The sequence below is a fragment of the Anguilla anguilla genome, chromosome 1 (genome assembly GCF_013347855.1).
Source record: "Anguilla anguilla isolate fAngAng1 chromosome 1, fAngAng1.pri, whole genome shotgun sequence".
NCBI lineage: Eukaryota > Metazoa > Chordata > Actinopteri > Anguilliformes > Anguillidae > Anguilla > Anguilla anguilla.
Genome location: NC_049201.1, coordinates 66,585,806 through 66,612,490, shown reverse-complemented (window position 1 = coordinate 66,612,490; position 26,685 = coordinate 66,585,806). Strand labels below are relative to the sequence as shown.

Here is a 26,685-nt window from a genome sequence, read left to right as displayed (position 1 = left end):
CTTCTGTTATAATTAATTTCAGGGCAGCACATGTACGGCACTTGAGGCTTTTACTTTTAAGACTGAAGGTAAGGTAAAAAATCCAGCTTTTTGGGTAAAATGTTGGGAATAATACTGTACAATAAGGAATAATTCTGTACATTATGAAATACACTGACAAAAAAATACATGTGAATAAAAATACAACAGCACAAAGGCCATAAAAGCATGTCCTTGGCAAACAGTGCCACCTAGTGTTAAAACATGCAAGTGAAGCATAATGTATATCTGGTGAGCAAATTCTGCAGGGAGAGATTCCTGTACTTGCTGGCACATTGAGAGAACTATGGACGTATTCTGAAGTATAACTGAATTTATTCAGCTTTGGAGAGTTGACTGTACACTCTGTGGCTTCTGGGAAGAGTGTTTCATGATATCCTTTCTCTCCAAACTTACTCATTACATTACATTACATTACAGGCATTTGGCAGACGCTCTTATCCAGAGCGACTCCCCAAGATGTGGGTCACGAAACACACATGAATTCAGTACACACAACAGGAAAGGCTGAGAGTCATTGTTCAGCTATCAAAGCATGCTTAAGGAACGAGGGTCAATAACTTCAGAGAACAGATGACTGGAAAAAAGGAAAATGTCTGTAAGAATCAAATGCTCGCTTGAATATTTTTTTTTTACAGATGAAGTGCACTGAGGCTGAATTGAATCTGGGCCTAAATGCACATCTTATCCTGGCCCAGTTTGCACGTAAGTCCTACAAATTAATCCCCAGAATCTGCCATGCAGAACTCCACACTGATCAACACATTAACGGCCAGTTCTATTTCAACTGTGGTCCCGGATCTGGCATTGCACAGGCATAGCTTGTGTCTTTTATTGCATTAGAACTGACAGGTGTGAACTGGTGGAGACTCGCATTTCACTTGATTTTCATAAAGGAATGAAGTTCTGGTCAGCATGTGGTTTCCTGCAGAGAGCTGTGGAGCTGCACGAGTTGGACCATGTGACTGACCTTGTAGGATGACGGTCATGTGACCACCTCGCAGTAGACAGGAAACCTCAGCAGCCTTCTTCAGACAGCACCTGAGAGAGCAGAGAGACATACAAATCCTAGAATCCACTGTCGATTCTAGCACTACCAGTGGAAATATAAGTCTAATACACCGGCCGAAATGGCTAAACATGATATTTAAGGCTTTGCTTAATTTCCCGTTTCCTGTATGGGCTGTAATTCAGAAATACTTCATGTTTGATTTAAAAGGTTCCACATTTTCATTCTTAGAAGAGGTTATAATTTTAGCCTTTAATGTAGCTGAAAGGGCTCTTTTCCTCTTTGACTCTGATTACAGGCAGAAGGCTGCCATTCTGGCTGTCAACAGAGGTAATTATAACAAAGGTCTGCAGGCACAACAGTCTCTATTCATGAGCCTTTACGGCTCCAGCTTTTTCATTTTGTGCAGAACTGTGTCAAATTATATTGCCAGCACACTCACTGACAGCTTACTTAGCAACACATACACACACACACACACACACACATATATATATATATATATATGTGTGAGTGTAATTTCACTTGTTTACAAGAAAATACAGCCAATTCTAACAGGTGGACAATTGGACAGTATGTCTTTTCTTTATAGAAATGGCCTCTTTAACCATTCCAGACAAGGGCTACAAATGAAATAAAATAATTGATCAATCAGTAAATGTACCTAATACTCCACTCGTTTAAAAAGGGGGCTAATAAAATGTGGTAAACCCAGTAGCATTTAAGGCTTCTTACTCTACAGCTGTGAGAAGTTCATACCTGGCATGGTCCAGCCAGCGAGTGGCCTCCAGAGTAGACAGCCATTTGTCATCTGGCACAGATACAGATGTGGAAATATCTGCCAGGGGGAAAAAAACGCATGGTTTCCTTGGTGACCTAGACTTTTACATTCAACATTAGGCAACAATGAACAGCCTCATTTACTAAAGTTAAATTTTATGTGTCCTCACCTACAACCAGAAAATACTGAATACATCCTGTGATTAAATACTGCATTGTCTTTTACTAACTGCCTCATTTATTCAGAGTATATTCAGATCAATAAATAAATAAATAATAATAGCCATTGGCAGCTAAATGTCAAATTCTACCCCTGTTAGATCTATCTGGTGTATGCTACTCTAAAATGCTGAAGCAGTTTCAATTATGCACTGTTTGATCAATGCACTGTATGATCAACTTTTCACAAACTCTTCTAGCTGTGCTCAAAGCCCTGGGAATGCTGGGAATTCAACATTTCCCAGTCAAATTCCTGAACCCCGCGGAGCGCCACACCAGTATGAAGCTATGGGAACAACGCGGGAATGAGGGGCGTGGCTGTTCCCTGTCCTGCCTGTGAAAAGCCACACTGAGCCCAGCACACGGGCAACACTCCCAGTGCTCTGTGCTGTGAGTCACTGTGGGCTCCCCCAGCTACAGAATGTTCTGTGGGAGGCAGCAGTGCAGGGAGCTGGGTACTGACAGCATACCGCTACATTTCACATGCATTAGGAGACAGACTAAGAGCTTAAAATAAGCCCTTGCTTGTTTTTTTAAATGTGGAATATTATATAAGTATGTAGATAATGCATACATGCTAAATAGTTGATTAATTTCCATGTTTTTTGCACATCTTTGATGTCATTCAAACAGGTTTAGTCAGTTCTGTTGATTGTTGTATTATGGGACATCTACATGGACTTTGATGATAACTTTTACTGTGCGTAGCAAATTACAAAAATGTTTTGGCATGGCACTGGCTGGCACGACACCAATCCTACTTTCTTTATATTCATCAACCCTTTACATCATAGTCATGCAACAGCATTCTGACACATAGTGTTTGAATTAAAGTATTATAGTACTATAAGATGGCCAATTAATGCGGCTGTATAGAGGGTTTTGATGGCACTGTACGTGTAAAATAGGTCTGGTATCTAGGCCTCAACCACAATTTAAAAATGCAGAAGCACGTTCTCCGATTGATGCTCATTGGCTGTATCCTGAGGAGGCAGGACTAAAGAACATTCACAGAGTTGCTAGTGGGTCACATCAGTGGACTCATGAATATTTTAGTTCGTCTTTTAGTAATGAGCACGGGGGAAAGTGTCAGTGGGTGAGTATTTTAATGGCTCTCTTTTACAGTGATTCAGCTGTCCGGTAAGCTACAGGATTGTTACTCACAAACACCACCACTGGATGGAAATCCCATCAGCCTTTTAATAAAGTGCGCAGTGTACGCAACAAGACCATGTGACGTGCCTGCGGGGGAAAGTCGGGCGAAAGGAAGTCAGAGCTTGAGTGAAACACTCACTATTGAGGACGATGATGTCATCAGGCCGACTTCCCTCTGGACCATGTGACCGAATCAGTACATGACCACTGCTGTACGATCAGATTTCAGTCTGTGGTTCAGAATTGATGGCACGGTCTTTTATTACAAGAACTTTAAGTAATTTTTAGGTTGAAAGTCAAAGCCAGGTTATTCTTTATTTAATTCTTGCTTTTTAATGAAGATACATTTTACAACTCCATTTGTACTTCCAATTATCCAATAAAGTGTTCAACATTTTTTCCACAGACAGAGCCTGTTTCTGAAACTGCATACCTGACACAGTATCCTTTAACAGGCTACCGAACCAAATGCAGGTACTGTAGCTTACTGTATTTCCAAGTACAGCACTATTATTTGATTGTTTATACTCACATGGAAAACACTGGTAACTGAAGTGAAATGTAGATGCAGCCTATGATATTTTTCCTATTCAGAATATTCTTTCCTACGATGTTTATAATCTAGAAGCTAAAAGAAAGTGGAAATGACTCACACACACTTTTTCCAGATGTGGTTCTGTCAGAAGCACTAAACACTAACCCAATGTTTTCAGTCCTGTTTCCGGCTAAAAAAATAACATTGGAAAAAAGGATTTAAGGATGCCTAGCCTAGACCAATAGAACGATGGCTATACAGATATGTCAAGGGTCAGAGTCTTATATGACATATAGTAGAAAGGTATAAATGTAAATATACTGCTGACTTAGTTATGTGTTTAGTTTTTTCAGTAGCCTAATTTACTCTCCATTATTCCAATGTTATCGTATGAAAGCATATCAGTTCTTACTGTGTGCATAATGTACCCTTCAAGCTAAAGCTGAAACTTTCATGAAATAAATACTGAAAAGGCTACAGGCACCATATTTAGTCTGTAAAACCCCTTTATTTTTTCAACTGCAGATTTGCTGAGTTTAGAACTGTATTTGCAGCACATGCAAAACTTAAGTCAACTCCACTTCTTAAGTTCAATTTTCCAATAGGCTTGCTTATTACTTCCAGGTAATATCTGAAATATACTTTGCAAAATTATTTCTTATTTAATTCTCGCAAAATAAATCATTCATTACTGTGGAAATGGTTTAATCTTTTCCCTTATGTTTTGCATTATATCCAACTTTCGTTTTTACTTCTTATACATCTTTGTTCCTTTGTGTTCCAGTACAGTAGATGGGTGTTTCGGAGATGCCAAAGGACACACATCATCACAGGTGTGTTCATCTTACCCCAGTTGACAGCCTACATTAGTTGAGCACACTCTATCACAAAAAGAAACACTAATTTCCCTTTGTTAGTGTGTAACAAATTGCATCATTACCACTGTTTTGGTTGGTCGTTTTGGTTTCAGGCGTAAACAAAGGCTTCAAATAACTTTGCAGCTGTGCCGATTATGTCTACCAGATTTAAACAGGGGCAGAAACCAATTTGCTTCTTTTCAACTTCCAATATAAATCTGAGGTAATAGCTTAATGGAACAATAAATTCTGCCTTAATGGTTGTGAAGAGTGCTGTAATTTGCGCTTGGCGAGGATGCTTGTTTTTTTTCCCTGAATCGACTGAACTGTCTAATAACCTGCTTGAGTTATATCTTTTACTAAACTTGCTAACTTGCTGAGAATTCAAACCTACAGTACCTGGCCCTCTGCAGGCCCTTCACCCGAAACAGACTGATAAAATGTGTGCCACGCGATAGAGAGTAAACGTGCCGTCTGAGAGCACGTTGCAGAACCAGCGGCGGATACCTACCGCCCAGACAGAGCGCCCGTAGGCGGGTGTGTGCCAGCTGGATGTCGGCTGGCGTGGGCATGTCCTCTGCCAGCTCCACGACAACACACTGCTGCTGGCCCCCGAACAAGAGAGCCTCCAGGTTCCTTTAGCCCGGGAGAGGAAACGGGTGTTAGCGTCAGCACGACGGCCGCGTGTGTCCCTGTGCACAACGCTACCATTCACAAACCTCTCCTCTCAGGGAATGGGCTGCAGTGTAGTATAATGGGTAAGGAGCTGATCTTGCAACCTAAAGGTCGCAGGTTCGATTCCCAGGACACCGTTGTTGCGCACTTGAGCAAGGTACTTAACCTGCGTTGTTTCAGTATATACCCAGCTGTATAAATGGATGCAACGTAAAAGCTATGTAAAAGGTTGTGTCAGTCGCCCTGGATAAGAGTGTCCGCTGAATGCCTGCAATGGAATGGAGGAATTTATCTCATACAGACACTATGCCTACATTTCCATTATATCAAATGTATCAAGTGCAGAAGTACTGAGAATGTTCATGGTGAATGTGTAGGTTTTGAGACCTGCGGCGCTCTGACATACAGCACATGTAAGCGATACTGATAGCGTGCTACACTGCGCTGCGTAACCCGACGCTGCCCCCCCCCCCCCCCCCCCCCCCCCCCCCCACAGTCAGGCGAGAGCCACACGGCACGGCGGCACACCTGATGTCGTCCTTCTCGTGGTAGATGTTGTTCTGGAAGCTGGCCGTCCGCAGCAGGTCACTCCCCCGCGGGTGTCGCCAGCACCAGCGCTGGAATGGACAGCGGTCACACACCTCAGACAAAGCCGGTCACACACACCGACACGCGGAACGCCGACCGCTCCGGTCGGGCTCAAGTTCAATGCGCTGAACAGACATTCCACCTGTGATTCAGCCTCGATCGCAAATGACACAGATGCACTGCTGAGGGAGTGAGGTGGGGCTGAGCCCTTGTAAGTAGGAGGTTGCAGGTTTGAATCCAAGTCAAGGCAGCGATGCTTTGCAGTTGGGCAATATACTAGATCAAGAACTGCTGCATTACAGTACCCCTGTATAATTGTGCGAGTAAACTAAATCAATAACTATAGAAAGCCTTTAGCCTTTACACTAAAACCCTTTAGTGGTTTTTAAAATCCTTTAATAAGAGACTTGGTCATTTGTGTTGAGGACATGTACTGGTGGGTCTAAGTGCTTTTCACAGCACAGAAACAGAACTGCACTCACAGGGATGCGGCCTTCGTTGAAGTGGGCAAAAGTCTTCTTCAGCTCAGTGTCCAGCACCTTCTGAGGCACCACATTATACCTGGGTAGGCTGAGGTCAAAGGACATAGGGAAGCCAGCACTTTATATTACACTGACCACACACCTGCAACTTTATGCAAGCACATAGCTGATGAGCTAGGCAACACATCCTTCAGGACATGGCTATTAAATAATGTAAACACACATAATGCAAGCTAGTATTAAACCAAGATAGAGAGCCTGGCAAACTTGTGGGCTATAGTGGGATAGGAGGAGACACAACAATTGAGTTTTGATATTGAGAAGTCATCGTACTGTGCATGCCACTCCCTGTCTTAGCTATCCATTTAGCATTTAACTTAGCCAAATACCCGTGAGCTTGTCACAGCTCAGTTCTTCATCTTTTGCTTGTGTCCATCATGACTTGTTACTTGCATCTCATGCGCAGAAAACTGCACCCGCACACCATTTTAAAATAACTTTCAGAGAAAAAATCATTTCAGCCCACAAATATATCTTGTTGCCATGGTGCATTTATTCTAACAACCTTCTGTCTGTTTTCTGCTGAGTTACAACAGGAAGTAGCTGCTTCCTGATCACACTTCATATTTTAGGTTGTTAATTGCTCATTGTCACGGGAAGTCCCTCGTACCTCATCAAACCTGACAGAAATATGACTCCGTGAGCAAATTCTCTGACCTGCAAGCAATTTACAGCTCGCAAGATCAATTATCGCTTACAAACACCTGACGTGCACCACTGATCTACAACATTAGACAGATGTACAACTTTATCGTGCATGCCCGCAATTTAAATGACAACAGAAGCGACATTGTAATGGAAATGAATAACACGGACAGTATTAAAAGCAGGGAATAAAGTGATAATATTAATACCAAACCCAAGAGCTTGTTTTGAACCTGAAAATGACACATCGTGACCGCACGGTCGACCGGTCGCCCGGCGTACCTCGTGGCCATCTCGAAGCGGTCGTTGACGGCGCTGACCCTCCAGCCCGCGGCCCCCGTGCGCTCCAGATCCCTCTCCCAGTCGGCCGGGCTCTCAAACCAGTTCATCTGGGCGTCACGCCTGCGGTTGCTTAGGAACTGCTTCATCTCTGCAGACGGAGCGGCGGGTGAAGGATCAGACACGGGGAGGCTGCGCTCCTCCCGCTCTGTTGGGTGGCTCTGTCCAAAACGCACTGGCTGCACGTGACACTAAGCTCCCCCAGTACAACCTGCCACCCTTTACTAAAGCCAGATCAGAGCATACATTAGGCCATAATGCATAGGATGATCTCCTGCATATCTAGTAATCACATATTTCACATAATTACACATAAAATAAATCAAACATTAAATCTATTGATACATACTTTAAGTTCATATTACCATATTGTGTTTTTTAAAATAAATGTCGGAAAAGGGTTGTATGCACATGCAAAAAAAGCACCCAATAAATTAATCTCGCAGAAACACAGCACCTTTGTATAATTACAGTGATTTACCAGCACTAAGTGCACATTTCTGCACTGTACATTTTAATGAGTGGAAGGGAAATGACTCCAGCAAAACAGAACCCGGCCGTTAGTGGCTGGATCAAAGTGTCCAGTCTTGAGATTTAATTGAAGGTGGCAGGTTGCTGGGCAGGTTATTACAGGCAGGCTGCTCTGTGTCTCTTACCAACACTTCCCAGAGCAGCGTTTTGGAAAGAGAGGACGGTTCCAGGCTTCAGGGGTTGGTAGGTCTTAGCAATAGAATAGGTGATCTGCAGGAGCAAAAGAAAGAAGGCTCAGCAGGGTACAATCTGGGCACGAATCAGGACTCAAATGGAGAGCAGTAGTGCCAATAGCAAGGAGTACCCATTTCAGGGGGCATGGGAATATTTGCAACTCCTACAGCTGGGAGAAGCAGAACTTCAGTTCAAACTCTCAAACATCATTTGCAGCATTCTTAGAAAAAAAACACACCCTGAGAATGTTGAGTGACAGCCTCTTTTTTAAAGTTGGTTGGCAGAGAAACACAATGAAGGCAGTGGACTGGACGAGATAACCTTAAGCCAGTCATGCAGAAACCCCAACTATTCATAGTGCAATTTTAAATGGCTCTTTGTGCAGTACAGGAAGTCATTTTGTTCTCGACCAGAAAAGACTATATTTAGTAAAGACATAAACACCCTGCTCCTGTGTACTCTCAAAATTAGAGATCTTTTGCGCAAACAGAAATGAAACCAGTTTACATCCTGGACAGTGGAATAACAACTTGTGAGGAGGCAAGCATAAAGAAAATGTGGGAGGAGGTCACATTCAGTGAAAGCCACAAAAACCGCAGAGGGAAGGAAGCAGACAGTTAAAAGCGGGATTAATCCATGATGGCAGGAGAGACCCTCAGTGTGGTCAGAAACAGTATAAAACCAGGGACAAATCTGACTATAATGAGTAGCCAGCAGAGGTTTCGGGGCCTTGGATGGAGAACTGAAAATAGAATCGCCTGGACGAGATCCCCACGAGACTCATGACTCAAAAGAAACCGAGATGAATAGTTCTCCGAAGCTTAATCCAGAACACCGCTCCTGCAGCACTGCACTGTTTCCTGGGTGGTTGTACAGTATGTGAAGAATGGGACAAATCACTGAAGCGGTTTAATGGGATCAGTGAGGGATGGGAGCCCTCATCCCGGGCACCGCACGCTCACCTCCATGGCCTGCGTTTCGGGGGTCAGCCGGTCAAACAGGAAGCAGACGACCCGCAGATCTCGGCAGTACAAGACCAGCTCCTCAGGGGTGAACTTCAGGGACGAGTTGGGGGTCACCAGCTTAGTCCGAGAAGGCCCCACTGCGGCACAAAAGAAAGACAATGAAGGCACTGGACTGGATGTGATAACCTTAACTCAGCCAGTCATGCAGAAACCCAAACTATTCATAGTGTATTTCTGGCACAGTGACACACTGTTTAAAAAACTGGATTAGCAACCAGGGGGCTGTAGTGTTATTTACATGAATTGCTTTGGCAAATACATAGCAGTGAACAAACTGCCTAGTTGTGAGCCTCCCCAAAGTAGGTTCTGCTCAGAAAATCAATAATCCAATCTGGTGTCTCCCCCAGTCTCAGGATGACCTAGTTCAGAGAGCAGTCTTACCAGCCACCACCTTTTCTATGGAGGCGAGAGCCACGTCATGATCGCCAAGGAGGACGGGGTCAGCGTTGTCCTGGAAACATAAACAGAGGGTCAGGCTGCCCTTCATGCCATGCCATGACATCATCACAAGATTGCAACAGTAAATAAGTGCAAATACAGGGTTAGAATAGACAGCAGCACTACAGATAATAAGTCCAAAGGTAACTGGACTTGGCTACTACACAAGTGAATGACAAATGGCTGTCCCCATTCAGTACTAATCAATATTAACAATTAAATAGAAAAGGGGGCAATTGAGATACAGTGTACATGCTATTTTCCACTGATAACTGTTGTCGTGGAGATCAGCGACACCATCTGCCCTTGAGCCTGTCTGCAGCAAACCTTGCTCAGTCAAACCATTGTGATTTTTTACGGGGAGCTTTATCCTCCCCGAGCTCCCGGGTCACAGCGGGTGGCGAGCCTGGCGCTTACATCGGGCTTCGGGCAGTCCTGAGGCACGAAGGCCACGCGGAAGTGGGTGCAGAAAAGCGTGCCCGCCAGCCAGCCGCCCCCCTCCCTGGCAGAGAGCTTCTTTCGCACCAACACCGCCCTCTGGAGGACACACTCGCCTGGGGGAGAGAGGGGCAGAACAGCGCATGTTTCAGGCTCAGCACCTTCTAGAGTCTTTTGGGTTCTTATCCAGCCCAGTGTAATTGAGCTACATAACTACTAAATTGAGTTCAAATCCCTATGTGACCAAACCATGTGATTTGGGTAAATGGATAAAATATACCTAAACAGAGCACACACGTAAATATAAAAAGAATCACAGGTTTTGGCAGAGCACTTCTCAGGGATGCGCCGGCTATCTGAAAAAAGGCTGTACACAGATGAAATAAAATCATATTTTGTTGTTGCTGAGAATTACATTTTTCAGAAATACAAAAAAAAAACTGGAGGCATGATTACGACACAAAACCTGTGGTGAAACTCTAGACTGGAGTCTGGTTTGCATTCCACCACGGCATAGGTTTTAAACGTGTTACTAGACATGTAAAGTCAACTCATCAGTTTAAAACCCTCATCTGTTGCTAATAAGATTGCAGCAAGGTCATCAGGAAGCAGGAACTTGGGGATTGGACCTATCCATCTCCAGAATACAAATGTACAAATGGTGACCAGCCGCTCCAGAGCTGACTACTAACAAACAACAAATGGCATCAGACTGATTTAAATCATTTCCATGTATTCTGTGTTAATTTCATCTTAATTTCTGAGAATCAGCATTGCACATGGGTGCCTTGTTGGTGATGTAACTTGTACATCTGAAATGCAGATTGCGGACACTCAAACATATAAAAAATATATATGTAATGAATTAATTCATTTTAGATATAAACTGAAAACACATGCTAGCTTTCCTGTAGGAGCTGAAAAAATAAATTAAAATGAGTGTTAAATAGTATATATAGCAAAGGTCAGCTAGCAACGCTCCCAAATCCTTGCCCCCTCCCATACAAACACCCACCCTTTCTGTTGGAGGGCCAAACATTTGCAATGGAGTCCTGCAGCCAAACAAAGACTTTTCCAGCAAGGCCCTGTTTCCATGGAAACAGAGTCCGGAGCAAGACTGAGGGGACAGAAAGGCCTTTTTGTGCCTTTAAAAATCATTGTTCCTGCTCGAGCAGCCACAGAGAGAGAGAGAGAGTGAGAGAGAAAGAGACAGAGAGACAGAGAGATAAATATATTTTACACGGTCAGAGAAAAAAATGACATAAAAATGAGGGAAGGCTGCATTCCTTCAAATGTAGGAAAAACAACATCTGCCATCCATGTGTGGTGCTGCTGATGGTTGATGTGTACAGAGAGGAGCAGATGTGGAGTCCCTTCCTCTAACCAGCATTCATTTTAAACTGGCCTGCCGAGGACCATGAAGAGCAAGGTCACCATCTTTAAAAATGTGTGTTGGTGGGTGCCTTTAAAGCTGCTGTTAAATCACACCATTGTGGGTTGTTAAACTGTGGCACTGTGGGACATTTTTGAAAGACAAACCACAAGAGGAGGAAAAAATCAAGGACATAAATCACACCAGTTGTTTATTAATCCAACCTACCAATCAACAATCAATTTGAGCCAGCAAGATAGAGGGTGTGATCAAAGTCAATGCGGTCAGTGCAGAATGGCCAATTGTACCGACACTGACTCACACCAGGGGCTGGCATCACCGCTACAATGGGGCACATTCTAAACAAGCAAGCCCCGTCGCCTGCGTTCCCTTGTTCTTGCCGAACAAACAGGCTCTGATTGTCTGAAGTGCTTGTTTAATGTGTCACAAGGGTGCTGTAGAGCTTAAAATTCTTCGGTCATCATGGGACGCAGATGTTGTCGGAGGCACAGGAAGTGGAAAGCGAGGGGAGGGGAAACAAGTGGCTAGAGTGTTAGCCCTCAGCATTTAAAGCCCCAGAGAGCCAGGGGTCTATGCTCTGACTTAGGTTCCACTCAACCAGACCTGACTTCCAGCAGAGCCCTACATGAGGCTACTGAGGCAAGCTGCCCTGTGTTTATTAACCTACACCTACAAGGACAAAAACACTAGAACTGAATCCACTCATGTTCCATGGTAAGTAATTGATTGCATCACGTGACTTGTATTCTGAAGCACAATAAATGGTGTTGATGAGGCATGATTACCCCTGTGCGTTATCAGGTCTGTATATGGACACTGGGGCACTCTTAGCAACGTGACGTGTCTTAGCAAACATGCCGATCAAACAGGACCACCCTCTCACAGCGCCGTAGTCAATGGCATTCACACTGCACAGCCATTCAGTATCCAGTCAAATGCAACACAGGTGTACAAACACAGGCACATGCAGTCTAAGCAACACTTCTGGCTTACAGCCCTGGGAATGAAATGCAGCGTTGGGGGCACGTAGGCACTGCTACCGGGCGGGTTCATGTCAAGGGCACTCACCCAGGGACAAGGCACTGTAATGTCCTGAATGAAACACACACTGTACTAGCTTAATGATAGCCTTGTGTAAGCTACTGGTGGTGAATTGTCCCACCTGTGCAAACGGATAGACAGGACACCTGTTCGGCAAATAAATAGGGTAATGGCGCTTGGCTGAACTGCGCTGTGTGAGAGCCAGTAGAGCCTGCTGAGAGCTGTAAAAAAACAGCAAGACCACTCAATATGACAGCAGTCCAGCCACAGCAGCCAAAATATATACATTTTTCACAATGGCTTTTGGTTTTGACAGATATTTTTGTCCGATGCTGGGTGGGCTTTGTATGACTGCAAACGGGACCATTTATTTTCAGGGGGGCTTACATGTGTTAAGAAACTGTCTAAACCACACAAAAAATAAATTCTAAACACAGCCATTAAGCACCATACAGTGGTGATATTTTTTTTTTTTTTAAAAGGAAGCCAAATCCGTTGAGAATTCTTTTCATATTAATAATGTCTGTGAAAGTAAAAACATCTCAAACTGTATTTGTATTCATATTTGCTGACAGAATGGAGTTGTTCCTGCATCTAATTAATCTCTTACGCTTCAGTCACTTCAGGAAGTCCGGCCACTTCCATCAGATGCTGCTGTTGTATTTGTGTGCACGCGTGTGTGTGTGTGTGTGTGTAATGTGTCACCACTGGCGTGGTCCTCGCCGGTTACAGAGGGGGTGGAACACAGTTCTTTTTCTTAAAGCTGTTTCCTTTATTCAGCCCCTTATGTGCATTATTTAAAAAATACATTTGCGAGTTATTAAATACAGCCATTGTAGGCCTGACTGGTATAAAAAAAAAACAGCTCCAGTCAAACAAGAGCTCTTCAAACAGAAACCATAAAAGCACTTTCCATATTTACGTTTTTATTGCCCAGTGTGACATGGGCTTTAAAGCCGGGGAGCATTCTGGGGCTCGGGGGAGGAGCGGAGCGAGGGCAGACGCGGAGGAGAGCGCTGGGAGGAAGAGAAAAAGACATGCTGTTCCCAGAGTGGCCCGTAGAGGAAACCAGGAAGTGAACCCAGGTTTCGAAGGGCCCCGTGACCGGGCCGTACGGTTAAGGACGGGCTGACAGCTTTTGGGGAGGGGAGGGTGGAGGAGAGCAAACGGGTAACAGTGAGAGAGCGGACGAGAGGGGGAAACGGCACGCCGAGAAAAGAACGCGAGAGGACAAAGAGAGGGAGGGAGAGAAAAGGAGAAGTCCCGCAGAGGTGCTACTGCACAGCGGCGTGTTGACGTGAGAAGTTAAAGATTAGCTTGGCCTCGGCGAGCCCCTGGCTGGCCAACATTCCTCAGGAAAGCTCCTGGAATAGCGTAGCGCTGACACAGACGTTATGACAGGGGGCAGGGGCCCGTGCCACACGCAAGAGCACACTGAGACATTGTTCTCATGCATCACACACACAGGGCCAGCAGTGTGCTGGACCGCTTAGGGAGCTCCATGTGTTACTGCTCCAAATCCCAAGAGAAACATTACTGCTCTACCTTATACTCAGCCTGAATTGTCAAATTGTCAAAGGATAATTGCACATGAATGTAAGCCGGCCTGGATAAGTGTCACTGTTCCACACAAAGTAGCGCTGGTTACATCACAAAGTCAAACACACTAAACTGTCTGATCGTGTGTGTGCCAATATTACCGAGATGTAATGATCTGTAATGTTGAAAATCTCAGATGAAATTTTATAACAGACTCCCATGGGCATGCTTATCAACACTTAACATTAAAGCTTCATATGGTCCATTACTAATTTAGCGCAGATGAAAATACGTGGGCTGCATTTAAAACAACCGGCAACCGCTGGTTCTACTGTGCCCGCTCAAAGCAGACTTTCCTGAAAAGTAGAAGAGCCAGCAACTCTTACAGTATCTGCTACTGCGCAGTCACATATAAATATATCACATAGAAATACATGATAAGCAACTGCACAACCTGCCATTGAACAGCTACATATGAAGTACAGTAAATAGGCTATGTCTGGTACTGCTGAGTGTTATATTGAGCGTATGCACCCACCCCTGTCCCGTTGCACTACATTGAGTGTAGCATTCTGCATTCAGTTGTTAGCTTAGCACTCACCTGGTAAACAGTGCAGACCAAACATGTCTCTTCCTCGTGTGTGAAGCCCACTGTGACTCAGCATCCTCTCCTAAAGGACAGGAGAGACAGAAACAGACAGGCACGAGTGCCTATTTAGAGTTGTCCCTCGGTGTCCAGATTCTAAAGGCTTTCTTCAATAAGAAGAAAAACATTCATGTTTTTCCCCAGATGCTAAATCAGGTATAAATAAAACATATCACCATCTGGAATGAACACAGTGCAGTGGACTCAAATGCAGGTTGAGGTTTAATAACATCTTCTTGAACTCAGGTGGTAGTTTAGCAGGTTACATAAAAAGCAAATGTATTCAATAAATCACTCTATTCCCAGAATGCATGGTCCTACACATCAGGTTCAATTGGGGACCTAATATAATGATTAATGACCGCCTGGTCCACATCGCACCCTCCCCAGTAAAACTCAGTTTCCCAAGATTCCCCAGTTCCCATCATCCAGCCAATCACTGATTGCTCCATCATAAAACTATTTCCGCATTTTTTGTTTGGTAAATACAATTTTTATGGTCTCTGGGCTGGTGAGAACCAGTTATAAAACCCCTCCCATTTCTTTCAGTGGCCCTGTAATCCAATCCCACAAAAGTTGTTATTCTCAGACCAATGGCTCACACATGTGGGCCCACTTATGCACAGATCCTCCGACCGCATTTCTTTTACGGTGGAAAAAAAAAATAGATGCGAGCAGAAACAGTTCCAAGCCTTTCCTGCAATCTGGGCCTGGTTCCGCCATCCAGACTTCTGGCACCGAAAGCTAAAAACAACCCAGCAACAAACGAACTAGTGCCACCAAGAACCTTAATCACATTTCAGATTGATATGAACAGCTTAAAAATGCACGAGCGCACAGATACAGCAGTTGTTCTCCAGTTGAACGGCAGTCAGGCTAGGGGCAGGGCAACAGGCTATGTCTAGATCAACGATCGTGGCAAATAATTTCCAACACTGATGCTGGAAAAGTGACTGCTTCTGAAGTGATCTGGAACACAGGAAACCTGAGCACCGGCAGCTGAACGTATAGCCGCAACACAAGAAGACCAAACAGAGATATGAATCATTGTTTTGTCTGAATTCATAATCAGGAATGTATTCATTAAGCGTGCAGTGAATGAAAAAAGTAAGAAGTTTTTGATGTTCTGTTATTCTATACTTTGGGTTATCCCTCGATGAAATAAAAATCTTGAAGTTTACAGCCCCATTAAAACAAACTCTTGTGGTCTCAAATTAATCCAGAAATGAAAGACAGGTTTGTTCTTGCTCTACTAACCTCCAACACGACTAACTCCTTTGTGCAGAGCAGCTTTTATACATTTTCTGGGTGACAAAGAGAACAGATTCATTCAGGCCTGTCTTGCCTTCTTTGTGTAACTGACACATCCAGTCATTTCAGCAGACCCAGACACTTGTGAAGCTGTGACCGAATGAAGTATGTCATGAACAACTATTGCAAGATATTCACTATGGCACACATAGGGAAAACAAACAGCAAGCAAACTCTATGGTACATTGGTCAAGGCAAATTAACCTTTCCAAGCAATTAAACATTTTCAAGAGGATGTTATTATAACAGGCTGTAATAATAAATATTGAAATTATCATGCATGTAGTAAGATGAATATCAAAATAAAAGGGTGTAACATTGGGTGTGACATTGTTGCTTACTGGTTTGACTTCCAGCTATGCAATGGCTATCTACATATCTACATGATACTTCACCCATTACAGCTTTCAGCCTTAATTTATAATGGATATTATTACACTGCATAAAACTAAATGTTGGTCCAAGTATGGCTTCTAGTACCAAGCCATTCTTATGACATTTTTAAAATGTTTTTTAGTTAATGGCACTGATCTAAGGAGATCTGCTGGACCCCAGCTTAACCTATGGGACTACAGCAATAGAAGCACATAGCCACTCTTAAATGCTCATCAAGCGTGAGAATCTAGATTCTGAGTCTCATCAGCCTATTTCAGCTTATTGATTTTCCATGCCAGTATTCTCGTTTGTCACAAAAATGCCAGCAAGATAAAATGCCGGTGTCAGTGAGAGAGAAAAACAAGAGATTAGAAAAGCACACCACAGTATGAGCCCAGTGTGCCACCCAGACATTTAACCCACAATTCCATTGGCCAGAGTCCCACAGCCAAATCATAGGCCTACTCAGCAAACGTTAGGAAGAGAGAGACGTTTCTTCCTCCCATAAACTCAAACCGTGCTGTTCAGCAGTGCCCCGGACATACAGACTTTAGCATCCAGGCCTTACGACATGAGTTTGGCAAAGAAATCACAGACAGACTTAGAGCTGTTCCCCAAATTCCTTCTGGTGTGTGTGCTGGTCTGAGACGGATTCGGTGGCCAGGGAGCAGGCGATATCTGTTTTCTCCATTTCACTGTCACAAAGCTGCGCCTTATTTCCACTTAAAGATGAATCATCCCCTGGCCTAGACCTTCGAGAGGGAGTGAGGAAGACTGTGGAAATGTGACAAGAAATCAGAAGGAATGCGACCCAGAACGCGCATGCGTTGCAGGCTGGAAACAGCACAAGGTGTTTGATTTCAGATCTGAAGTAAGGCTGTTTTTGATGTTCAAAGCGTTTCCGTTGTTTTCTCCATGAGCAGTGATGTGCTCCGAAACCAAATCCCAGCTGTCGTGACTGGAATACTTGTTGCACTCCAGACTCCTTTCACTGCGGACACGCGCACCACTATACTGGGTCAGTTCCTGTCCAGACCTAAACCACACAAATCATAAGCATCTCCAAGCCTGGTCTTTAGTCTTTTCTGATGGTTCAAAAGTATCCACAGTTCCTTGTATAAGCAGCATTGCTCCTGTATCCTGTATTACTGCCTTTGGGAATTGCTGGGATAGGCAAACCCTGTTCCTGTAAGCCTTCAGGGACCTTCTGCTTTGTTTTACTTAAAGGCCCAGTAAACACATTCAGTAAACCACTGGGACTGGGACAATCCCAAACTGGCCCAACTGTTTTGAATTAAACACAGTAATGAGAGAGCTACAGAAAAAAAATATATATATTATTAGGCAAAAGCTATTTGAGTCCACCAAGAAATGTGCTTTGTGATTTAATGATGCACTACTTTTACCATCGCAGTTTGAGGTTTTGTGTCAGGGAAGGGAGGGCCTGCGCATAAACAGACTCAAGGAGAACGAGGGGAACAGCACAGCAGTAAATATAAAATGGAAAAAAGTGTGAGAGAACAGAGACGTGGATGAGGGGAGTAAGGAACCAGGGCGGAGCACAGAAAGGACGATCAAGGCAAGAGAGTGGGAGGGAAAGCGCGCATAGCCAAAGACCTAAGGGAGAGATCACAGCAAGCGTGTGTGAGAGGAAGAGTAACAAGGGGCAAGCCCCCATGTGGGAGAATGAAGCGAGAGAAAAAGAGAGTGAGAGAAAGAAAGGGTAGAGAATGAGAGACTGAGTGTGATAGATACATAAAGAGAGCATCGGAGAGAAACGGAGAGACAGAGAGAGAGAGAGAGAGAGACAGAGAAGGGGGAACCTCCAAAGGAACGGCGGGAAATGTTTCCTGGAGGAGAGTGGCTGAGGCTCACTGTACTTTCCATTGCTCATGGCTTCCCCGTGGCAGTGTGGCCAGACTGCAGCGTGTGCCCCCTCAGAGCACGTACCACCCCCCTCCCTCTCCTAACGAGGCTGGGGAGCGAGTGCAGGCCAGCGGCCCACGACTGTCAGCTCACACTCTCCCTGCTGTCCGTCAACAAACGGACGGATTTCACTAAAGCGGACCACAATGTTGATATTAATAAATTCACCTACTGTAGCGTCAGCTTTAACAGACACAGCTGCTGGTCGGCATGCAGTATTTTGTGTGTCCGCCTATCTGTCTGAGACGGGCCTTCATGCACCGCTAAAAATGTAAACAGTCGAAAGGAGGCCGGCATTCTAAAAATATGCACGCTTTGAAGGCTTCTCCCTCGAGTCGCACTGCTTCTGAAATAAAGTCATGAATTTTAAATAGAATGTGCTGCATTCTTCGGGCCCTCAGAAGAACACAGAAAGCCACCACAACCTTGCATACATTTCCATAAAAATACAAAGGAAAGAAAGGATCCGTGCATTAGCAGCACCAAACAAAATGTACGTTAAAATTACACATATGTGTAATGTAGCTCAGACATAAATATTCCTCCACAAAATACTGGAAAATGAAAAAATCCAAGAGAAAATATTAGGATGGTGCCAAACAATACAGCAACACACTGAATCAAATAACATGTCAATTCAGAGAGTCCACAGAGAAAAGCCCATTCAAAATTAATTAGGACTTTCCATCCGGGAGTGACAGGAGCAGGGAATTCTGGGTAAGTGAATAAACATGTGGAGCAACTCCCATGCTGCATCACAACTGTTTAATGTGAAAATTAAATCTCACCCCTCCATATACCACATAAAGCTTTGTGTCATCCCCATAAGAACCAGCTTCCTGAGTTTATCACTACAGAAGAGCTTGCTGCCTTTTTAATTCATCAACAGAACTAATACAGATTCTTAAAGAATGGAGATTTATACTTGAGATTATAATAACTTAACCAATTTAACTACTGCCTGTTATTGGTTATTATAACATTATTTATGAATGACTTGTTACTTATTTAGAACCATTCTTAGAACGTAAATATATTTATCAGATAAATGATGACCTCCTGTACTTTTCATTTGGTCACTAATCAGTGAAGTGTCCCACATCCCAGCCTCTTAAAATAAACAACTTGATATGCAATGAAAGTGAATCGCTTTCCTCACAGATCAATGCTACACTTATATGGACTGAGAGCAAAGCGTGGCCGGTCTTACACTAAGGACAACCGCAAGTTGGATTTGGTGACACTTGAAAGGCCAGGCCTTTACACTGGGTCCCATTCAGACGCCCTGTTTGACCTGCATGTGTGAGTGTAGTGACTGGCTAACGTCTTCACTTCTGAACAATGTCTGTTTGTACTTTCTGCAGCTCATGCCACCACACTCATTACACATTATACATTTCTGTCTACACATTCAGACTCCAGCTATGCTCCAGTTATTCAGTTACGTGCCAGTGTTCAGACTGTAATTATCAGCCTTTTTTGAGAACTGTAAGAAGGGACTCTTTTGGTGGACAGCTTTGGCCATTCATTTGATGCATGAACTCAATTCAAAAATGAGTTCACATTTGGAGCTTAAATGCTATTATTCTCCTTCTTATTAAATATCTGCATTTAATACATACCAAGTGTGGATAAAAATATGAGAAAATAACACCCTGTGAAAGTGTTTGGCCAAGCATTCCATAAATCAGTCTTGTGAGGGCCATCATATATGTCTTTGAGACTTCCTCTTAAATTACAACATTCTCTGGAGTTCACTTTCAAATATTTAACGACTTTTTCCTAGAAAATTTAAATGTATTTAAACTGGTTTCTATTTCACATGCTTAGATAGTAGATCACCGTTTCAAGTCAAACCACTGATCTTCATTCCTCGCCCACCCGTGCCCTTAAACCTGAGTAAACTCATAAATCTAAAGTTTCAGAGAGCTTAACAGGGGAGAAAAAGCAAGAAATAAACCTCAAACAAGCATGCCAGGAAAGGTGTGTGAGTGTGAAATTGGTCCTTAATGCGTGAGCCACAGATGATGGCTGAGACTTAAGGTCTCTGGAGAACCGCACACCTAAAAGGACACAGCTATGCGAGCGGTGTCCAGGAGGCCAGAATAACCCGTTCAGGGCAGTGTCGTGGTGGGAGGCATCCAGCTGTGAAGGTCCAACTGCAAGGAAGCAGAGGAAAAGGATATTTTTCGCATCCAGTCAGATGCATGGCCTGCATGTTTTTGTAGTTCAAGACTGTGGCCTTGGCCCCTTGGGACCGGGTGTGTATCCATGGCACATGCTTTTCACCCGCTTTTTAAAATCTGCCCGCATAATCCCCCAATGCAAGGAAGTCTCCATAGCTGCACTCGGGCATTTCAGCTTGCGGGGACCTCTCTATACAGCTGCCCATGGTACCTTTCTGCAAACTAAGCAACCACGCTCTCCCAGAATATCTTTAGAAGGCCCTTCCTCCAAACCCACAGCTCACAATATGTAGCCTAATGCACATTGTTTCCTCAAACTATCTACTGAACCATTCCTTACATCTCAATATTATATCTTGCTCAGGATGTAAAAAGAAAAGAGGGCCACCAGGATCAAATGTAGCCTATTCCCTATACTTTTTATCTCTATGTCTATTTTCTACGCTTGATTAGTTCTTCCAGAACATGCATAACCTTTATACTGTGTAATATGGAGAAAACTGCACTCAGCTTGGAAATCTGGTCATTTAGACAAATGAAAACAAAAAAATGTGTACAAAATATACACTGAACATAAATATGATAAATATTATCAGCTGGCCTTTGGTATTCCCCACCTGGGTGGCAAAGCATATAACAGGCCTTTAAATTTACTGAAACATAAAACTGAAAAGAGTTATTTTTATTTTGTATAAAAGCTTAGCAATTTAATAACTAGCCTATATTCCTTAACAAAGGAGAAATGGGGTCTATATATTCTGAATACTACAGTGTAAGAACATATTGCTTGAGTCTTATAATTAATTTTAATGAATATTTATGAAAAACACACACAGGCGTGTACAAGGGTGTGCAGAGTTGTTTGAACCATGACCATGCAATTTAGACAAAGAAACTAAAAGGATCCTGCTTCACTGGAATGCACACAATGCAAACAATGCACAAAATATACTTTAAAACCATGTATTAAATAAGTATGTAAACATTTCTTGGAATCCAATGCAAGCTGCAGTTACTTAAGTTGAGAAAAAAATCTTTCTAGTGTGCTGCTATTTTGGGTGTATTCAGAATCTTCTTCCCGAGTAAATAATGAAATCCTCTGCAGATGTTACTGCCTCCTACGGTAAAGTATGAAGACTTGTGTCACTGAGTAACATCTGGCCAGATGTTCAGCAGCAAGCTGCTGTTATTTATTAACATTGTTTGGATGGTTCTCCTGCACACAAATGTTAGTCTGTCTGTGAGGCTGTCCTTTGGACAAATGTTGAGGGCGTAACTGCATTCTATATGATTTGCATTTTAAAACCAAATCTTAGAGAAACTATAATATCTTCTTTTCTGCAACCAATCTGCATATACAAAACTTAATATTATTTGATTCCATGCCGAGCAACTGGAACTAACTGAGCAGGTGGCTTTGTTTTCTTTTCCACCTAGGAGTTGCTGCAGACTTTGAAGGCCTATTTACACATCAGTAGTACCATAAACATCCAGAGGGAAAGTTAACCAGTCAGGTAACGGGGCTCTGTTATTATCTGTAATTATTGTGGGCTGGATGAGCTAGTTGTTTTGTGTTTTGTGGTCTGTTTAGATGCTTTTACGTGCCTGTACTCCCAAAATATATTTCCATCTTACAGACATTGCACATATCTTGTGGTTCACCTTAGGTGAGACTGCATACTTAGCATTAATCTTGGCCCTAATTATCCTTAAAAAAACTGCACAACAGTTGTGTGCAACAAAAACACAGCAACGACATCAGCAGGCTAACTGTCATCTGCTTTCATGTCTTTAGGCTAATACCTAGGTGCCTTAATACTAAGCACATCTGTTGTGGCAATGTTTCTCCTATGAGCTGGTATGGAGCTGGTCTTGTAACCTAAATTTCACAGGGTCGATTCCCAGGTAGGACACTGCCCTTGTATCCTTGAGGAAGGTACTTAACCTGCATTGTTTCAGTATATATCTGGCTGTATAAATGGATGCAATGTAAATGCTATGTAAAAAGTTGTGTAAGTCACTCTGGATAATAGCAACTGCTAAATGCCTGTAATCTATGAGTATACCTAAGTGGTGTCCTGCCTTATTTACAAAATCATCCTACTTTACTGGATTTTATATGAAGCCATATCTAAGCATAAATAGTGCATGGCACAAAATAGGCCTTGTGAATTCCAGAAGAAAATCATGTTTTCATGAAGCAAGTTACGTTATTTAATATGAACTGTCCAGTAAAACCTGAAACCAATAAATGTTGTACTATAAACCTAAAACTAATGTTAAAATATGTAGTGCAGTTATTTCTCACTCATTTTGCCCTATATTACGCATTAGTATGAGACATTGAGTAAGAAGCACTGAACAGGGGATTACCTCCTACATTCCAAATTCTATTTCTTGGTCGCACCCTATTAATTCAATGTGCTATTTTAAAACTAGTGGTCTATGTGACCCATTGCCTTAAAACAAAAAAAAAAACACTTTGAATTTTCATCTGACTACTGTTGCCATGGCAACGCCCAGATGTTGTGCACATCATGCCTGTCCCACACTCATGACTAATGACTGAGGATATAGTCAGAAGCATCTGCTACCGTTCTCCCTGTGGCCCCTTTACCATGGAAACCAAGTTGAGCTGAAAAAGGAGCATGTACTGACCAGCCAAAATGAGCAATACCACAAAACGGTCTAGTTACATCTCTCACATGCTCTTCCTTCTTCTCCCTTTCATATATACAAATATATATGAACCCCAGGTTGAAGTTATAAAACTGTTCAAAATAAACCCCTGAAAACAATGAAGCTTTGCATGTTCAGACGTCTTAAAAATAATTATTTTAAGATGATGCTACACTGGAGCCACCCTATTTTTTCCCCCTCCATTATACATTTCTTCAGAAGGATTTTCGTCTTTACGTTTTTCGTCCAATATTGTTCTTACTACTGCCTTACAGCTGCTACTGATATCTGCCTTATAACTCACCAGTGTGGTCACTTAAGGAATAAGGCATAGCCTACAGTTAACGTTACTAGCTCATCCAACCACAGTGATGCTAGACTAATACATAGTCAAACTATCTTTCATAATTATCTAATGCTACAATGGGAGGAGAAAGCTCCCTCAAAACTCATAACACTTTTTATTCCCCCTCCCCCATTTTCTCCCCAATTTCTACTCATACACAGCCACACATGCTGCAATCTCCACAGGCCATGTGGGGAGTGTAGAAAAGCGCATATTCTCCTCCAAACATGCGATGTTGCCAGCTGTGTTTGTTCACAAGCAAGCCCACGAGCCAAGCTTGCACAGATATTATCGGAGGGAAACATTGCACGTGTAGCTTTAGCAAGCAAACCCCAGGAGCCCAATCCACCAGAGAGGACCACTGTTAAAGGATGAGATTTGGATCCCGGCTGGCTTAACCCCCCTAACCCTAGGTGATGCTACCACCAATTAGGCTAGGCATCGTCCTGCAGAGGCCACAAATGGGACTGGTACAGTCTGAAGTCAATCCAGAACAGCGGGGCCTATCCATGCACTAGACCTGGGCTTAGCGGGATAACTACTCAGAAGCCCCCAAAATCATGCCATTTTAAATTAGGAATCAAATGTAACATTTCTAATCTACACAACCACACATTAAAAAACTTCAAACGTGTGGAAAGACATGAAAAGGAAATTTTCAAGTAACGGAATATCCCCCATGAGCACGTTGAATTCAAATATTAAGAAGTACTACTACTGTGGAGCAAACTTAGATTATAAAACAGCTTTACAGAAACTGAAAGGCTGGGATGGGGGGAATGTCCACAAGTTAACAATATCCCCGTAATTAACTAGTTACCCTATTAATAGCGAATATTGAACTAATTATGTATGTGCCTCCTTAGATCAACACTGGGTGTGTTTTTTTTTTTTCAACAAGACTATAGAGATAATGATATAACACATATTGCCTATATTTTATGCATGTGTATTTGGTCATATTGTTGAATGGATAACTAAATTAACGACACAAATTAACTGATTATGCGTCAGTGGAAATACTGTAGCAGCTAAAGAACACACTAATTGGGCAATACATTCATAAAACGATCCCAGCTAAAACCCCGAAATAAATAACCCCGTTCTTATTGTAAACTGTACAGCTAAGCCTTTATAACCGTGGTATCCGTTAATTCTCAAGGCACTCGTAGGCTCCGAACATTTAGGAGTGGGGTAGCCTAATAAATGCTGATAGTCTACAGTTTACTTTTCCAGCGAGCACAATACAGAACCACATGTCATACAGTTAGTCACTGTGAGAACAGACTGTGCTTGCCTAGACTGTGGGAATTGCGCCACGCTTAAAAAAATAAAGATTTTTAAAAGGCTAGTATGCCACTAGAACCATTGTTCGTATGTTTATAACTTGCATAAACAAATCACTAAACCGTCTAGAATTTATACAGCCCATTTTCACAAGTAAATTAAAACAAAACTTCTTGCTTTCGGTACCTGTTGGCAATAGGAACGGTGTATTTTATTCAAGCACTGCTACGTGCCTTTTACTTAAACGGATTCATAAACGACATTGTTATATGTCTATACCTGTTATACCTTTTTAGAGAACAGAACCCACTCAATTTAATTTCACACCGTTAATAGACAATAAAACCATCTGCTAAATCTTCGGTGTATTAAAGTTAATCTATGTTGAAAACCAGAGGAAAAGTTGCGTAAAGATGCATTGCCAATACCTTCATATCTGGGACGATCTGCCTGACTTTGAAGGTAGTCTTGGATCCCGTTAACATTTTGACGTCTCCTGGTTCAGCTCTCTAAAAGACGCGATACAGTACAAAATCGAACCAAGCCACCAACACTCGAATAACAACTAAGTTGGGGGCGACAGTGTCATTAGGAACCGTTCAGGAACATGGTTTTGATCCGCTCCATTTTGGACAAGGACACATTGAAAACGAATGCTTTTCTTTTCAAAGACCAGCTGCATCACTGATGCGAGTCGAGGTGTTCTCCATAGCTCAAAGATCCAACTAGTTCGAACCGTCGTACTGCTCTCACAAAAGAAACCATCCTTGTTTGAACGCGATGCAGTTTTATTCCCTCCTTACGTCACATATCTCGATGCCACGGGTGAAACCAAGAGCAGTCTCACACTTGTCACTCAAGTCAAAACAGGATGGAACAAAAAAGCTGACTGCAAGGTGGGAAGTAACACCTTGACTAGTCCTCGTCTATCGTTCGATTTCTTTATCTCCTCGCCATAGTGAAAATGACACTGTTTCTACACAGTGTAAAAGAGAGAGGGGGAGGTCGCGGTTCCGTTTCTTAAAGGGGCAGTATGGCTTTCTTAGAAGTACATAAATTAACACGGGATTCTTGTTTTCAAGGGTTATTTCTGGTTGTTGGAACAGTGCCTCTGTGATGAGTCGATAGATTTGCAATCCAATTTGCCTCAAATTGGGCAGACTACTGTGAAATATTATTTTAAATGCCAACAGTTTTGTTGAAATGGAGACCCTACAATTTAACTAAGCTTTACCTATGGCATAAACTAACAGTGAAACAGGTGAAGAGTACCACTTAGTCAACTAAAGTCCTTTATCACTTTCATTTTCTAGCGTCAGAAAAAGGAATGCAAGTCTTAAAAGAGGTTAAACCATCTTGGTAGTGAACTATTGCTTATATGAAGTTGTTACAATATTCCCATTCAGTTTAGTGACAATGTTGTAGTGTATGAACAAACTGAAACTTGCTAAAATGGCTTTTAGTGCACAGCAACATTGTGAAAATCAGTAATACTGTAGCAGCAGTTACAGGGAAGGTACGGAATGGCACACTAGTAAAATTATGTGCACTTCATTGCAGAATTGTTAGCCAAGTAGATCCATAAGCTTCTTAACATATCCAACGGCAATGTGTTGTGCACCATACATTCCATGTGCCATTTTTTCAGTTCTTTGGATATAAATCCAATAAGTCTAATTATAAAAGCTAATAAAACAGCAACAGCTTCATGTATTTGTAGCTATCATTTACACTGTTGATCTTTGTGTATCATACTTCTGAATAATTCCTAAATTTTAAAAATGCAACATTTGTGCCCTGTGATATATTTTATGTATCCATTATCAACAATGTTGAGCTAGAAGCAATACTTTTCCCCATTTGCCATTTCCTACGCAACCATCCAACCCACCTGAACCAACCTCAATTTACTAACATTTCCTCATACTCAAAGTCTAGGCCAGGACTCAAAGACAACATATTTTTCC

At 42.7% G+C, this 26,685-nt stretch overlaps 1 protein-coding gene across 2 annotated transcripts in view; it reads right to left on the bottom strand.

Moving 5' to 3' along the window:
- The window catches only part of mtmr11 (myotubularin related protein 11), a 34,289-nt gene extending 8,595 nt beyond the window's left edge, over nucleotides 1-25,694 (bottom strand). The window contains exons 1-13 of one of the 2 annotated variants that reach the window (XM_035435196.1): nucleotides 25,147-25,694; nucleotides 14,564-14,633; nucleotides 9,969-10,105; nucleotides 9,495-9,564; nucleotides 9,051-9,190; nucleotides 8,040-8,124; nucleotides 7,327-7,474; nucleotides 6,340-6,427; nucleotides 5,798-5,886; nucleotides 5,106-5,230; nucleotides 3,212-3,289; nucleotides 1,808-1,886; nucleotides 1,010-1,080 (exon numbers count right to left, since the gene is read on the bottom strand). In XM_035435196.1, the coding sequence (XP_035291087.1) occupies nucleotides 1,010-1,080; nucleotides 1,808-1,886; nucleotides 3,212-3,289; nucleotides 5,106-5,230; nucleotides 5,798-5,886; nucleotides 6,340-6,427; nucleotides 7,327-7,474; nucleotides 8,040-8,124; nucleotides 9,051-9,190; nucleotides 9,495-9,564; nucleotides 9,969-10,105; nucleotides 14,564-14,633; nucleotides 25,147-25,203 (1,237 nt within the window). In that variant the 5' untranslated portion in view covers nucleotides 25,204-25,694. The remainder of the gene's footprint in view (nucleotides 1-1,009; nucleotides 1,081-1,807; nucleotides 1,887-3,211; nucleotides 3,290-5,105; nucleotides 5,231-5,797; nucleotides 5,887-6,339; nucleotides 6,428-7,326; nucleotides 7,475-8,039; nucleotides 8,125-9,050; nucleotides 9,191-9,494; nucleotides 9,565-9,968; nucleotides 10,106-14,563; nucleotides 14,634-25,146) is intronic. The other variant, XM_035435205.1, reaches the window with a different exon arrangement.
- Between the last annotated feature and the right edge of the window lie 991 nt (nucleotides 25,695-26,685).